The sequence below is a fragment of the Talpa europaea genome (genome assembly GCF_964194135.1).
Source record: "Talpa europaea genome assembly, chromosome: 10".
Taxonomy (NCBI): domain Eukaryota; kingdom Metazoa; phylum Chordata; class Mammalia; order Eulipotyphla; family Talpidae; genus Talpa; species Talpa europaea.
Genome location: NC_140077.1, coordinates 48,856,600 through 48,870,376, shown reverse-complemented (window position 1 = coordinate 48,870,376; position 13,777 = coordinate 48,856,600). Strand labels below are relative to the sequence as shown.

At 40.6% G+C, this 13,777-nt stretch overlaps 1 protein-coding gene across 1 annotated transcript in view; it reads left to right on the top strand.

The window, feature by feature from the left end:
• Nucleotides 1–375: 375 nt before the first annotated feature.
• REEP3 (receptor accessory protein 3) overlaps nt 376–13,777 on the top strand; it is a gene marked incomplete at its 3' end in the record, with an annotated part of 89,515 nt that continues 76,113 nt past the window's right edge. Inside the window, exon 1 of the mRNA XM_084245895.1 lies at nt 376–741. Within this exon, the coding sequence (XP_084102021.1) occupies nt 710–741 (32 nt within the window). The 5' untranslated portion in view covers nt 376–709. The remainder of the gene's footprint in view (nt 742–13,777) is intronic.

The following is a 13,777-nucleotide window of genomic DNA, read 5'->3' as shown; positions in this document are numbered from 1 at the left end:
CCTCCTCTGCCCCTCCCTGCATTGCACCACGCACCACGAGACTCCTGGCGCACACACTTGAGGCCTATGCAAGGATCCTCTCGACATTATCCTTAAATTGGGGTGCTTTGAAGATGCGCTGGGTCTTGGTCAACAGTGAGGGGGCCGGTGTGACCAACATGACTCAAAAGTTCGGCTCTTTAGAATCCCCGGCCTGAGGATTCTATCCGACACAAAGTTTTGCTATTTCAACGCTCGCATTGACATCCCCCGACCCCAAAGTCCCCTTCCACAGCCTCCCGCTCCCCACAGCCAGGTGGGCATCCCGGGGACGCAAGGAGGAAGGGTGAGGCGGCCAGAGCGCGCAGAGGTCCAGGTCCAGAAGCCACAGGGCGCGGGCCCGGGTCGCGCCCGCCCAGCCCGGGGCGCCCGGCTGCCCAGACCCGGCCTCGGCCAACGCGCCGCCGCCGCCGCCTATCAGCGGAGCGCAGGGGCGGGGCCGGCTGGCTCCGGGGCGGCTCGGCCAGCGGGCGGGGACGGGTTGGGGACCCACCGCCGCGCAGCTCAGGCCGCCGCGCGGAGACACCGGGCCCGGCTCCGGAGGGCGCCAGCGCGGCCCCGGGGCGCACGAGGAGCCGGCGAGCGCGCGGCCTGCCGTTGGCGGCCTGGTCCGCCGCGCCCGGCCGCCCGCCCACCCACCCACCCGGGTGGGGTTCAAGCCCCCGGGAAGATGGTGTCCTGGATGATCTCCAGAGCCGTAGTGTAAGTGCTGCTCACGGCGCCCCGCAGCCCGCGCAGGATTAGGGGGTGAGGGAACGAGCCAGGGCCGAGAGAATAAGGGAAAACCCGGGGCCTGGTAGGGATGGGCTGGTCCGGCCTCGGGCCTGCCCGGGGGGCTGGGGTCCCTCGGCCTCCTCACCCTGGTCCACGTCGCTGCGGGGCTCCCTGCGGCGGGCGAGGGCCGGGCGGCGGCGGCTGCGGCTGCGGTGCGGCTGCGGCGCGGCTGCGGCCTGGCTGCGCGCGGCTCGGCGGCCCTGCTCCCGCGGCGCTGGGTGGGCAGGCGCGCAGGGCTGGCGGCGCGCGCTCCCCGCTCCCGCTCCCCGCGCTGCGCGGCACCGCCCTGCGGGCCCGGGAGCGGCGCGCCTCGCGGCGTAGCCTGCGCAGGCTCCGCAGACGCCCAGCTCGGGCGGCTCAGGGATCCTCCCCGGGATGCGGCGGGAACGAGCCTTTGTGTCCCCTGGCTGGCTCGTTGCGGTGTCTCTCTTCCCAGGCTGATCGCCGCTCGGTCACGTGTGGTAGGAGGAGAGGTTTGTCTCAAAACCTGAGCCTGCTCCCAACTCAGATCCCTAGGAGGGGACTCATGTGCCCCCCTCCAGATTTACACCTTACGGAGAGAACTCTGCACTGATTGGTGACGCCCACCTGCGCGCCCAGATCCCAGAATTTGGCCCAATTGGAGCGGAAATGTTTGCTAACCGTTTGGGAGGCTGCAGGTGCCTGTTGTTGCCTTTGTTGAAATTATCGGTTTATTTCATTGTGCCCTTACCAACAAGTGTGGCAGGTCCATACGAAAAAATAATTAGTTGAGTTGAGGTGTTTACTCCGTAAAAGGCATTGGTTTGGCGTCGATGTAAACTAATTTCTACTCATTCGACCCCTCTCCCACCCCCACCCCCACCCCCAAAAAAGTCACAAAGTAAACAGCAGTGACGTAGTTCCAGCTGGCGGCCCCTGGATTCATTATTCATGAACTCCCTAAGAGAAATATTATCTCAGTACCTTTATGGAATGTTTCTGAGAGATGGCAGATTTCTCTGATTAGCTTTAGAATGTGGGTAAATCAATAACATCAGAAGATCTTTTATTTCGTTTTTCACTGGGGAAAAGGAATTAAATTTTCCTTGAGTTTTGTTTTTAATTTTGTTTGCGAGTGAACCAATCGCGTAGTGGTCCTGCTCAACGTGATTTGCATTATTCAATATTTGCCGTTTTGTAGTTTTAATGCAGTTTGTCGTTTCTCAGTACACTTTCTAGTTTTGAAGTTTCAGAGCTTCCTTTGTTCATTAGTACAAAACTGAAAATCAAGAAATAAACAACAGTTTAACAATGTCTTCTGATTGTTTTTATCCCTTGGGGCTCTCTCTGAATCTGTCATTTACGTAATACAGGCAATCCTTTCTTGAACAAGTAGATGTCTGTCAACTGTTGTCTGTTACTTTAAAATGAATTGCCCCATTAGAAGGTTTTTTTTTTTTTTTTTCAATTTGCTTGTTTCTTTTGACCAGTTTTTAATTGATAGTAAAATTTTGTAAAGCATCGATTTGGTTTGCATTACACAAATTGCATCATTAACTATGACTGCCTTTTCCAGGTGTTCTCTATAACAAAGGTTAGTGACACATAATGGTCTTAATAGAACTGACAAGTTCAGATAGTCCAATATTCACAATACAGGTTAGATGTCAAGTCTTGTAAAAGTTACACCCAGTGCTATAGGGTCTACACAAGGAAGGGATTGTAACTTGGAGAATTAAAAAAAAGGTGGGGGGGATTATATTTGAAATGGGCCTTAAAGAACTTCCCACATTTAGAGAGCCAAAAATGAAAGGTCTCCAGATAAAAAAATCACTGTGAGCCAAGGCACAGAGGAGGGAAAGTACAGATAAGTTATAATGAATTTGAGGAAATGAGAAGAGAGAAATCTGGAAAGGTAAACTAGGGCCTGTTTTAAAGGAATTTCAGGAAGAAGTGATAGCTTGCATTACACAGCAATGACTTTGCTTTGGAAGATGGTCGGCAGTAGAGACACTGAAGACAAGGGAGGCCACTAAGATAGCCCCCCCACATACTAGAGATAGGGGGATTATAAAGCCTGCGATGCCAGAAGGTAGAGTTTAATTATGAGTCAAAGGACAGGGAGCAAAAATTTCTTGGAAATGTATTTATCAAATGGCAGTTAATGTATTTCATGAGTCATCGCAGTTGTCAGGAAATAAAAATTTCATTTTATTTTGTCCCTTTGCCTCCTCAATTTCTGTCTTTAAGTTTGGAATGTTTTCTGCTCCCTTGCTCACACTATAAGAATTTATAGAATTTATCTATATTCTTTCTAACCCGCTGGGACAGGCCTACTAGTTCTGAGTCTGCATAAAAAGACAATTCCGCAGCATGAACCCTTGAAGGCATGCACACCGGAAACAAGGAACCTGCAAAACCAAAGCCCTTTTATGCTTGAGCACTTTTCCTCCAAAATATGCTGGTGTGACTCTGGGGAGAAGAACTCTGACTTTGGGCTCAGACCTGGAAGTCAGTCCAAAGCTCTGTGGTCCTGGGCAATATACTAAGGTTATATTTACCTTCTTAAAATTGTTGTAAATTTTAGTTTAAGTAAAGCACATCAGATATGGTGCCCAGGCTTTATTGTGTGTTTAAAATGTAAAAGATACAGAAATGGAATTTTTTTTGGGGGGGAGAACCTGAGGGATGGGAGAGTGTTGTAAGATGGTATAGGAAGAAATATCATTGGACTAATATCAGGAAACCTAAAATTTAGTTATTTATGTATTTATTTAATATATATTTTACATCATTATTTTTAAGAAATGTAAAATTAAGAACTAGCTTTAGTTATAGTAATTAGGTGAATGATTTTGAGGGAGCCTTTTCTGATTGTAGACTCATTTTCTTTCTCTGTAGAGGTAAAAGGATCTGATAATCTCTAAACTCTTATACAGCTCTAACATCCTCAATGTCTGAAAGGATTTTTTTAGTATTTCCCATCTGTTTAAAATCCAATTAATTTAACTTTACATGAAAGTGGAAAGGTTAGCTAGCAATTATTAAGGAATAATAATCTAAGATGTCCAATAATATTACATTTGTAGGTAATACGGTAATATACATACCTCACCTTTTGAAATATGACACCCACATGCTGAGGGAAATCGAGTTTTTTCTAGCTTTTCTAATCTGTGTGTTTGTGTGTGTGTGAGTATGTGTGAATGTTGATACTTAGACAGACAGCTAGTTAGGTAGACAGATAGCCTGAATTCAAATATCAGCTCTGCATTTATTGCCTATAACTTACCCCATATGATTAAATGCATTCTTGTACATAAAGTCCATAGTCCAGCGTATGCTAAGTATTCAGTAAGTGTTCATAGTTGCTATCATAACAAGGAACTTATTCCCCTTAGAGCTCAGTTTACCAAACATTTATACTATTTTCATTTTATATTTTCTTTCAGTCTCTTTGCATGTGATATTCTGTAATTAATGTATACTTTTTAAAGTTTTAGAATATTCTTTATTATCATAAGCATCTTCTATGTTACTCTAAAATTTTATGTCTTCTTTTTATCAGGTCAGCGTTCATAATTTTCATAGCCATTCATCTATTTTTAATTTGCTTTTAGATCATTTCTGACATTTCATTATCATAAATAATGTTACAGTCTAATTAGAGTGAATACTGGATATCATTTACATGTACTTTTTAAGAAGTATTTATTTCTGAATCAAAGACTATAAATATTTTTATGACTAATTGATGTAAATTTCCAAGTTGCTTTCCAAAAGTTTATTAATATTTTACATTACTACCAACAATATGAGTACTGTCTTTATTACAATATAGTCAGAATTGCAGGCTTTAATTTTTTTATGCTTTCCTGATAAGTAGGATTCCTAATAAATATGATTCCTACTAAGAGATTATTCATTGTTTTCTTTTGCATTTTATTTCTTACTAGAAAGTTTTAATATTTGTACTAATATTTATTAACTATATCTCCTATTGTGCAAATAGTCTGTGTACTTTCCTATTTATCTCTTGGTTTCTTGATAATTTACTTGTTTGTCTGTGCCTCTTACATAATAAAGAAATAAACCTTAAGTTATGTATGATAGAACTGTTGCTCAATCTAATTATACTTCTCTTTAGATATTTTATTTCTAGTTGTATAGTTTATCATTTTAATGCAGTTCAAATTATTTTCTTATTTGCTTATGTTCTTATTTTTTACCTCTAAATATAGAATATATTATTATTCCAGATATTTGATAAGTGCTTCTTTCTCATATACAATCAGATGAATTCGGAGACTTCCTTTTAAATTCCGATTATCTGTATTTCCCTTTTTACATTAATAGTGTAAAAATGTTTTTGTTTTGCCATTAGTTTATTATCTGGCAGTGATAGCAAAAGTCTAAATACTCTTTCTTTAATTGATCCTCACCAATTTAATGGATATCTTTAGAGTCTAAATTATATGCCTTAAAAGTCATACTCCAACAATTTCCCACCCTCTTTCCAGCATCTGTTTTCCTTCTATGCTAGATATTTCTCATCAGCTTGCAAACATGCTATTGAAAAAGCATCATTAGAAAAAGGCAGCCAACTATACTTTTCATCTTATTACCCTATTTCTTTCTCTCTCTTTAAAGCAAAAGAGAGAATTGTTTCTATATAATTTTTTGTTCTTCCTCTCCTTCCAGTCACTCTCCAATCCCAACTATTTAGACTTTGCCACTATCTCCGCCACTGACAGTGTCCTTCTTGAGGTCAGCAATGACCTCCACTTGGCCAAACTGGTGCTCATTTGACTTATCAGCAGCTCTTGATATAGTCAGTAATTCATTCTCTCCTTGAAGTTCTTTGTTTACTTGGTTTTCAAAAACCTTGCTTGTTTTTGTGTAACCCGCCAGCCACTCTTTTTGTCGTCTCCCTTGCATTGCACATTTATCCACATCCTTTGACTTTTTTTTTTTTTAATTTCTGGCAAAGCTTTAACTACATGCCCTGTCTTCTTTATCAATTATAGAATCTATACAGAGTATAGGTATTAATACAAAATACTACATGTACTAGAAGGAAATGCACATAAAAATAAGAAGGAACATTTTCATACAGTCAAAAAAGTCCACTGATGACACAATGATTACACTTCCTGATATACAGCTGAAAGAATTGAAAACAGCATCTTGAAAAGATATTTGTACACCCTTGTTTATAGTTGCATTATTCACAGTAGCCAAAATGTGGTAGCAACTCCACGCATAATGTCCACATAGAAGAATGGATAAATCTAGTGGAGTGGAATGTTACTCCGTCTTAAGAAGGGAGGAAATTCTGACAGGGATAAAACATGAATGAAGCTTGAGGGCATAATGCTACTCACACAATGCCAGTCACACAAAAGACAAATATTGTATGATTCCACTTATATGAGATATCCAGTAATCAAATTCATAGAGACAGAAAGTAAAATGTGTGGGGGTAGGGGAGAGAGAGCAAAATAGGAGATATCGTTGAATTGGTACAGAGTTTTAGTTTTCTGAGATGGACAAGAATTCTGGAAATCAATTACCTCTGCCGATATGCACCTGTCCCATTAACTCCAGAAGAGACCACCAGGCTGGCTTTCGCCTTATTTATTGGTAGAATATCCAATTTCCAAGAGAAAAGAAAACCCTTTATTTCAGTTGTGGATACAGGTGATGGTGAGTAATTTCAAGCCAGGACTGTAAATTACTGTCTCTCCACTGGATATTGAAGGATGACTGGCAGTCACCCCCTGACCTGGCCCATGTTCTCCCAAAGTAGGTATGGCTTATTTTGGGTTTTGTAAAAGCAGATACAGAGCTGCAGGGCCTTACTGATGTGGCCCTCAGAATCTGGAATCTTCTCCACAGTGACTTGGCAGGGATCCACTTAAAGAATGACTCTCAGGCTATTTATCACCTTCATCTTACATATTTTCAATTGCCTGCTTACTCTGCTTAGAGATAATCTCTGAAAGTCATCTTGAATTTAAGGTCCAAAACTGAGCTCCTGAGTTTTCTTCCCAATCTGGCTCTTCCAGCAATCTGCCCCAGCTCAGTTAAAAACTCGGGACAAAAACCTTGGGATCATCCTTGATTGCTCTTTTTCTCTCATTCCCTACATTGGATCCTACAGCAAATCTTGTTAATCCTATCTTCGAGATATATCCAGGATCCACACAGTTCTCACCACCTTTATTTACATTGTTTGTCCAAACCAGCGTCATCTCTTTTTTTTTTTTTTTTAAGAAACCATTTTTTTTAAAGATTTATTTATTTATGCATGTAAGAACTGGGGTACAGGCCAGATGCACAGGAGGGTGAGAGGATTCACCAGAGACAGAGCGTGGAACAGAACAGGCAGACTGACGAAATACACTGCTGAGCAGCAGGCGAGACAGGAGATCAAACTGTTGCTACAGTGGCTGCGGAAAGCTTCACAGCGCTGTGTTCAACCACCTGCGCCACCAGGGAGACCCCTAGCTTTCTTCTCTTAAAATGTATTGTTTTAAGAGCATCAATTTACTCTTAAAACAGTAAACAAAATGATCCTGTTGAAACCCAGGTCAAATCTTGTTGCCTCTCTGCTTACAGCCCTCAGATCACCCTACTGAAAGCTACTGAGAGCCAAGCCCTCCATAGTACCTATAAACAGGGAGCTATCTGGATTCCACTGTTCAAACCTCATCTCCCACTAGCCTTTGATTCACTGTCTTCATTCCAGCTGCTGTGGTCTTCCATCTCTTACAATGTGCCTCTTGCACGAGAGCCTGGCACTTTCCTGTGCCCTTTACACAGATACCAACCTGTACCTCACTTCCTTCAGCTGTCACATTCTCATTGAAGCCTCTTCTCACCTCTTGCTTCCTTTCTCTGATGTTTTCTGCAACATTAAGTACTTTTAAGCATGCTATGTACTTTATTTCTTACCTGTCTTCACCTCGAAAATACTCTAGGAGGGCAGGTCTTTTCTCTGATTCGTAGATTGCACACAGAAGAAGCCTAATCAATATTTGATTATAATAAAAGAATTAAAATAATATGTGAATTATACATTACATGTATTATTAGTAAGTATTGTATTCCGTGAATTCAGGGACTGTCATTTTTCTCCCTTCAACTGGATTTCTCACAGAAAGCTGTAGTGAATAAAATTATTAGGAAAAGGAGACTAAGAGGATCTCAGCATGGGGTAAAAAGATCACAGTAGAGCAGTTCTCTAGATATTCAAAATGCCAAAAAAAGATGTTTAGCATTTGTAGTGTTACCAGAAACAATTTCTTTAAGGCTTGGTAACTTAGTTTAAATTATTATGGGGATAGATAAGAAATATGATTGTATTCATACTCGTTTTTTCCTTGTATTCATACTTTAAATATAGGAAAGAAAATAAAATGACTTAATTGGAAATGAATATCATTCTTATATTCATCTTTGGTGTAATACAGCAAGAGAAGGTGGTCTTTATTTGTATTCATTAGTTGTATCTAAGAATAGAATACTTATTGAAATTGCTCTTAGATAATGAGAAAAAAGGTAAATAGATTTAATGATGTTTTCAAGAAACTTGAAAAGTTAAAATCTTTCTTTTTAAAAAATATTTATTTATTTATACAAGAGCTGGGGTACAGGCCAGAGATGCGGGGGGTGAGAGGAATCACCAGAGACAGAGTGGGGAACAGAACAGACAGACTGACTGAAATACACTGCTGAGAGGAGCAGTGGGTGAGACAGGAGAGGTCTGCTGTGCCATGTGGGTTGCTCCTTGGCTGACCGGGGATCGAACTCGTGCTGCAGAGGCTGCAGACAGCTTCGTAGTATGGTGCTTAACCCCTTGCAAGTTAAAATCTCAAAAATATAATTTGTCATGAATGCCCTATAAGAGGTCATCTTTTTTGTCTTCTTTACAATACAAAACATATCCTAAACTCTTGGGTCTTGCTTTCATTGCATAGGATTCCTTTATTAGCCTTCATTTCACAAATAATTTGCTTTGTCCCAGTTTTTGTTACTACTGCTATTTTAATTGTTTCTTTTTCCATTGGACTTTTCAACCCTTTTAAGATGAAGATTCTTTTTTATTCTTTACTTCAATGTAGATTGAAATGTTCACACAAATAGTACATTATAATAAAAATGGTATAAGTGGGGTAACTTACATATGTTAAAATATATATATTCCTGTTTTGATCATTACATGGGAAAAGATTATTGCTAAGGACATGACTTTTATGTCATTGTACATTTGCACTAAGGTATACCTAGCCTACATTTTTTGATATTGAATGAAAGATTTTTTTTTAAAGATTTATTTATTTATGCATACAAGAGGTGGGGTACAGGCCACGGATGCGGGGAGTGAGAGGATTCACCAGAGACAGAGCGGGGAACAGAACAGGCAGACTGATTGAAATACACTGCTGAAGGGAGCAGCAGGAGAGTCAGGAGAGGTCTGCTGCGCCATGTGGGTTGCTCCCTGGCCAGCTGGAGATGGAACTCAAGACTGCGGATTGCTTCATAATGCAGTGCTTAACTCCTTGCCTCCTTGCCACCACCAGGGAGGCCCTGAATGAAAGATTAAAGATAAAAACTGTTATTTTACAAATATCTTTATGTTTACCAAACACATTAAGGGTCTTTGCATACTTCCCCTATTAGTGAACTAGATGTACTAGCTTCAGTCCTGTTAAATTTACAAAGGCCACTATAACTAAAATCAGGTAAGATAGCATACTCAAGATACTGTGGGACATTGAAACTAAAATAATGTTATAGGTCAGTTTTCTCAATTAAAAATAAAAGAGACTATGAGACAGAGAAAACCGTAGCAGTCAGGATGTGATATTGAATAGTGACTAGAAATTATTTTAAGAACAGGCCAGCTAATGTTAGAATATTATACAGCTATTCACAGTGACTTTCAAAATATTTTTTCATTTCATTTTCTTTACATATGTCAGGGTTTCTTAATTTCCTACTGTACACATTTTAGACTAGATATTTCCTTCTTGTAGGGGCCTGTTTGTGCTTGTAGGATATTTAGTAGCATCCTCAGCCTCTATCCACAAGATACCAATAGCACACACACACACACATACACACACAGTACAATAGCAAAAATGTCTGCAGATATTGTCACATGTCACCTTGTGGACAGCATTGCTACTGCTTAAGAAGCTACTGTGTTTAGTGAAAAGGAAAGAAAAATGTGTATGGGGTGGAATAAACCTACAAATTGTACTGTTTAAAGTGGTAGCCACCAGTCACATATGACTGTTCACATGTAAATTATTTCTATTAACAGTTAAGTTCCTTAATCACAGTAGCCACATTTTAAGTGCTTGGTTCCAGTATGAGCTGACTGGCTACCTTATTGGGCAGCACAGAAATAGAAGGTTTCCATCATTACAGATAGTTTTTTATTGGAGGGATTCCCTACAAACTACAGTCTGTTCAGCATCCCCATCTAAAAACACATTGTTTTCTGTTTGCTGCTTCTGTGTATTTTATCAGAGAAATTATAGGCTATAATAATATTTGGAAATTAGTAAGTCTTTCAGAATATTTAAAATACTTTCAATTTTTTTTTATGTTTTTCTTGAGGGTACTTCTTTATTTCTACTTGTGAGGGAGAGTGAAAAAGCAAATAACAAATAGATCAGGTAAACATAATATGCTGGTGGTAATAAATTCTGCAGTCATAAAATAGGTAGATCACATTAGTTTTAAGTATACAAATCCTTTTTTAAAGGTAATCTAGATACCAAAATCCTAAAAAGTAATTCAAATGCTTTAAATTTATTCATTAAATTTATAATCATGTATTCTGCATATCAGCTCTTGTATTTTCTACCTTATGCACTTATAAGTGAAGTGTGCTTTATAAGTTAGTTTTCCTGGTTGTAGAAGTTGTTAGTATATCAGAATTTGAATGCAGGATTATTAGTATGCTGCTTTCCTCACTATTAACAGTGTCATCAACTCTGCAAAAGCGGAGTTAACAAGGAAACACAGAAAGCAAAAATCAAAGAAAGTTCTCAGCATAATAGGTTTACAAAGATCAGTAATTCAAAACATAATTTCAGCAAGTATTCAGACATATTATTGCTGACAGCATTAATATTTACAAGTAATAGTATGTCTATTTAGGGAAAGAATTATGTCCCCTTGTAAATAAAACCAAGCATTCTGCTTTGGAAAATTCCCTTAACCTTTTATCATGTCACATTTCTGAGGAATGTATTAGTGCAAAGTACCGCAATCTGGGTGACTTAAACAGCAGTTCCAGAAGTTAGAAGTCTTAAATGAAGGTACTGACATGGTTGGTTTCTTCTGAGAACTGAGGGAGAATCTTCATGCCTTTCTCTTAGTTTGTGGTGATATGCTGGCAGTCTTTGGCATTCCGTGGTTTCCAGATAACTCTGCCTTCACCATCTCATGGCATTCTCCTTTTGTGCACGTCTCTCTGTCCAAATTTCCCCTTTTTTTGTAAGAACACAGTCATAGCAGTTAAGGGCCCACCTTAAAAACCTCTTTTTAACTTTTTTTTTTTAAGATTTATTTATTTATTTGTTTGTTTATTTATTTGTTTATTTATTTATACAAGCACTGGGTAAAGTCAGAAGCGCAGGAGGGTGAGAGAATTCACCAGAGCCAGAGCAGGGAGCAGAGCAGGCAGAAGGACCGAAGTACACTGCTGAGGGGAACAGCAGCGGCAGGAGAGGTCTGCGCGCCATGTGGGACCCTCCTCTGGTGGCTTGGTAGCAGCTGGGGATTGAACCGGCGCCGCAGAGGCCGCGGGCAGCTTCGCAAACCAGCGCTCAACCACTGCGCCACTGGGGAGGCCCTCTTTTTAACTTTTGCAGTCAAGACCGTCTCTCCAAATATAGCCACATCCTGAGGTAGTGGAGGCTAGATCTCCAATCTTTTTTTCATGGAGGGGCACAATTCAACACCCGTAATAATCTCTTACATATTCTGAGCCAAACTATTTTATATCAAGGAGCAGTTTGGAAGGCTAAATTAGAAAAGCAGGGGGAAAGTTTAACAAAATAGCTGTCTTAATATGATTTAACAGTTGTCACGTGGTAGAGGGGGCACTGATTTTTCTATCTTATTGTTCAGTGTAAGGTTAGAGCAGTTGGGGCTGTTATAGGGAAGACAGTTTTATTCAATATATGGGGGGAAATTTTTTAATACCTAGAATTTTTGAGTGTTGAGACTGACCACCTCATGAGAGCAGTGAGTTCTCTATCCCCAGAGGCATGAACAGCAGAGTAGAACTGTAGTTGAATATCTTGGTTATATTATTTGTATACTCCCCGTGAGGAATTACAGATGTTACTTTTTCTGAAAAGCTGTGCATATTTTGGGCCTTCCCGGTGGCGCAGGGGTTGAGTGCTGGGTTGCGAAGCTGCCCGCAGCCTCCACAGCGCCAGTTTGCTCCCCAGCCGCCCGGTGAGGGTCCCACATGGTGCGCAGACCTCTCCTGCCGCCCGCTGCTCCCCTCAGCAGTGTACTTTGGTCCTTCTGCCTGCTCTGCTCCCTGCTCTGGCTCTGGTGAATTCTCTCACCCTCCCGCGCTTCTGACTGTGCCCAGTGCTTGTATAAATAAATAAATAAATCTAAAATAAATAATAAAAAAGTGCTCGTATAAATAAATAAATCTAAAATAAATAATAAAAAAAATATGCTGTCAAATATTCATATCTTTTAAAAAAAGCTGTGCATATTTTATATTAATAGAACCACTTAGATATTTAAGTAAGTGAAAAATGGCATAATTTGTCACTAAAAATAAAAAAAAAACCCTTGATTATATACAGTACTGAATAATTATATGCAAAGGATTCTTCCATTGTGATACTTTATCATCAGTCTTTAGTCACCAATCTTTTGGGCTGCTACAATTTAGAATACACATTCACCAAAGCTATGAAGTAGATAAACTGACTTTTTTTTTTTAAAGATTTATTTATGCATGCAAGAACTGGGGTACAGGCCAGAGGTGTGAGGGGGGAGGTGAGAGGATTCACCAGAGACAGAGTGGGGAACAGAACAGGTGGATGTACTGAGATACACTGCTGAGGGGAGCAACGGGTGAGATAGCAGTGGTCTGCTGTGCCATGTGGGTAGCTCCCTGGCCTTGGATCAAACTCATGCTGCAGTGGCTGTGGATAGATTCATAGTTTGTGTCTTTGCGCCACCAGGCAGGCCCTAAACTGACTTTCTTATTTAACCTAAAAGAGGCCCACAGAAACATTGAGCAGTAGGCATTCTTGAATGGTGACTTAAAGAAAGTGAAAGTATGGAATGGACTAGAACAATGTTGGTGATATTTGCTGGATGGATTTCCTTATCACTATTACAAGTTCTTCTCTGCTTTGTGCTGATAGTCTTTGTTTTTGTTTTTGTTTTTTTAAAGATTTATTTATTTATACAAGCACTGGGTACAGTCAGAAGCACGGGAGGGTGAGAGAACTCACCAGAGCCAGAGTGGGGAACAAAACAGGCAGACTGACAAAATACACTGCTGAGGGGAGCAGCGGACACTGCAGGAGAGGTCTGTGCACCATGTGGGACCCTCGCCGGTGGCCGGGGATTGAACCGGCTCTGCAGAGGCTACAGGCAGCTTCGCAGCCCAGCGCTCAACCGCCGCTCCACCAGGGGAGGCCCAGTCTTTGGGTTTTTTTTAATCGAGAATGCCAACCAATCTCATTATTGCTGATCCCATTTACTCATTTGATGTTTGTTTCTTTACATTGTATTTTATAATCATTAATTTCCATCAACCTTAGTTTTAATTTCTGATTTTCTGAAGCATGGGACCTTTCAATTTTCACTCTGTTGGCCTAGTTAATTTTGCAAATAGAAATGATAATGATGTTTAAAGTGTTTAATGGATCATTAATGGATAGGAAAAAGTATTCTTTAAAGGTACCTCTAGGGCCACAACTCAGTGGGCTTGGCACATGCA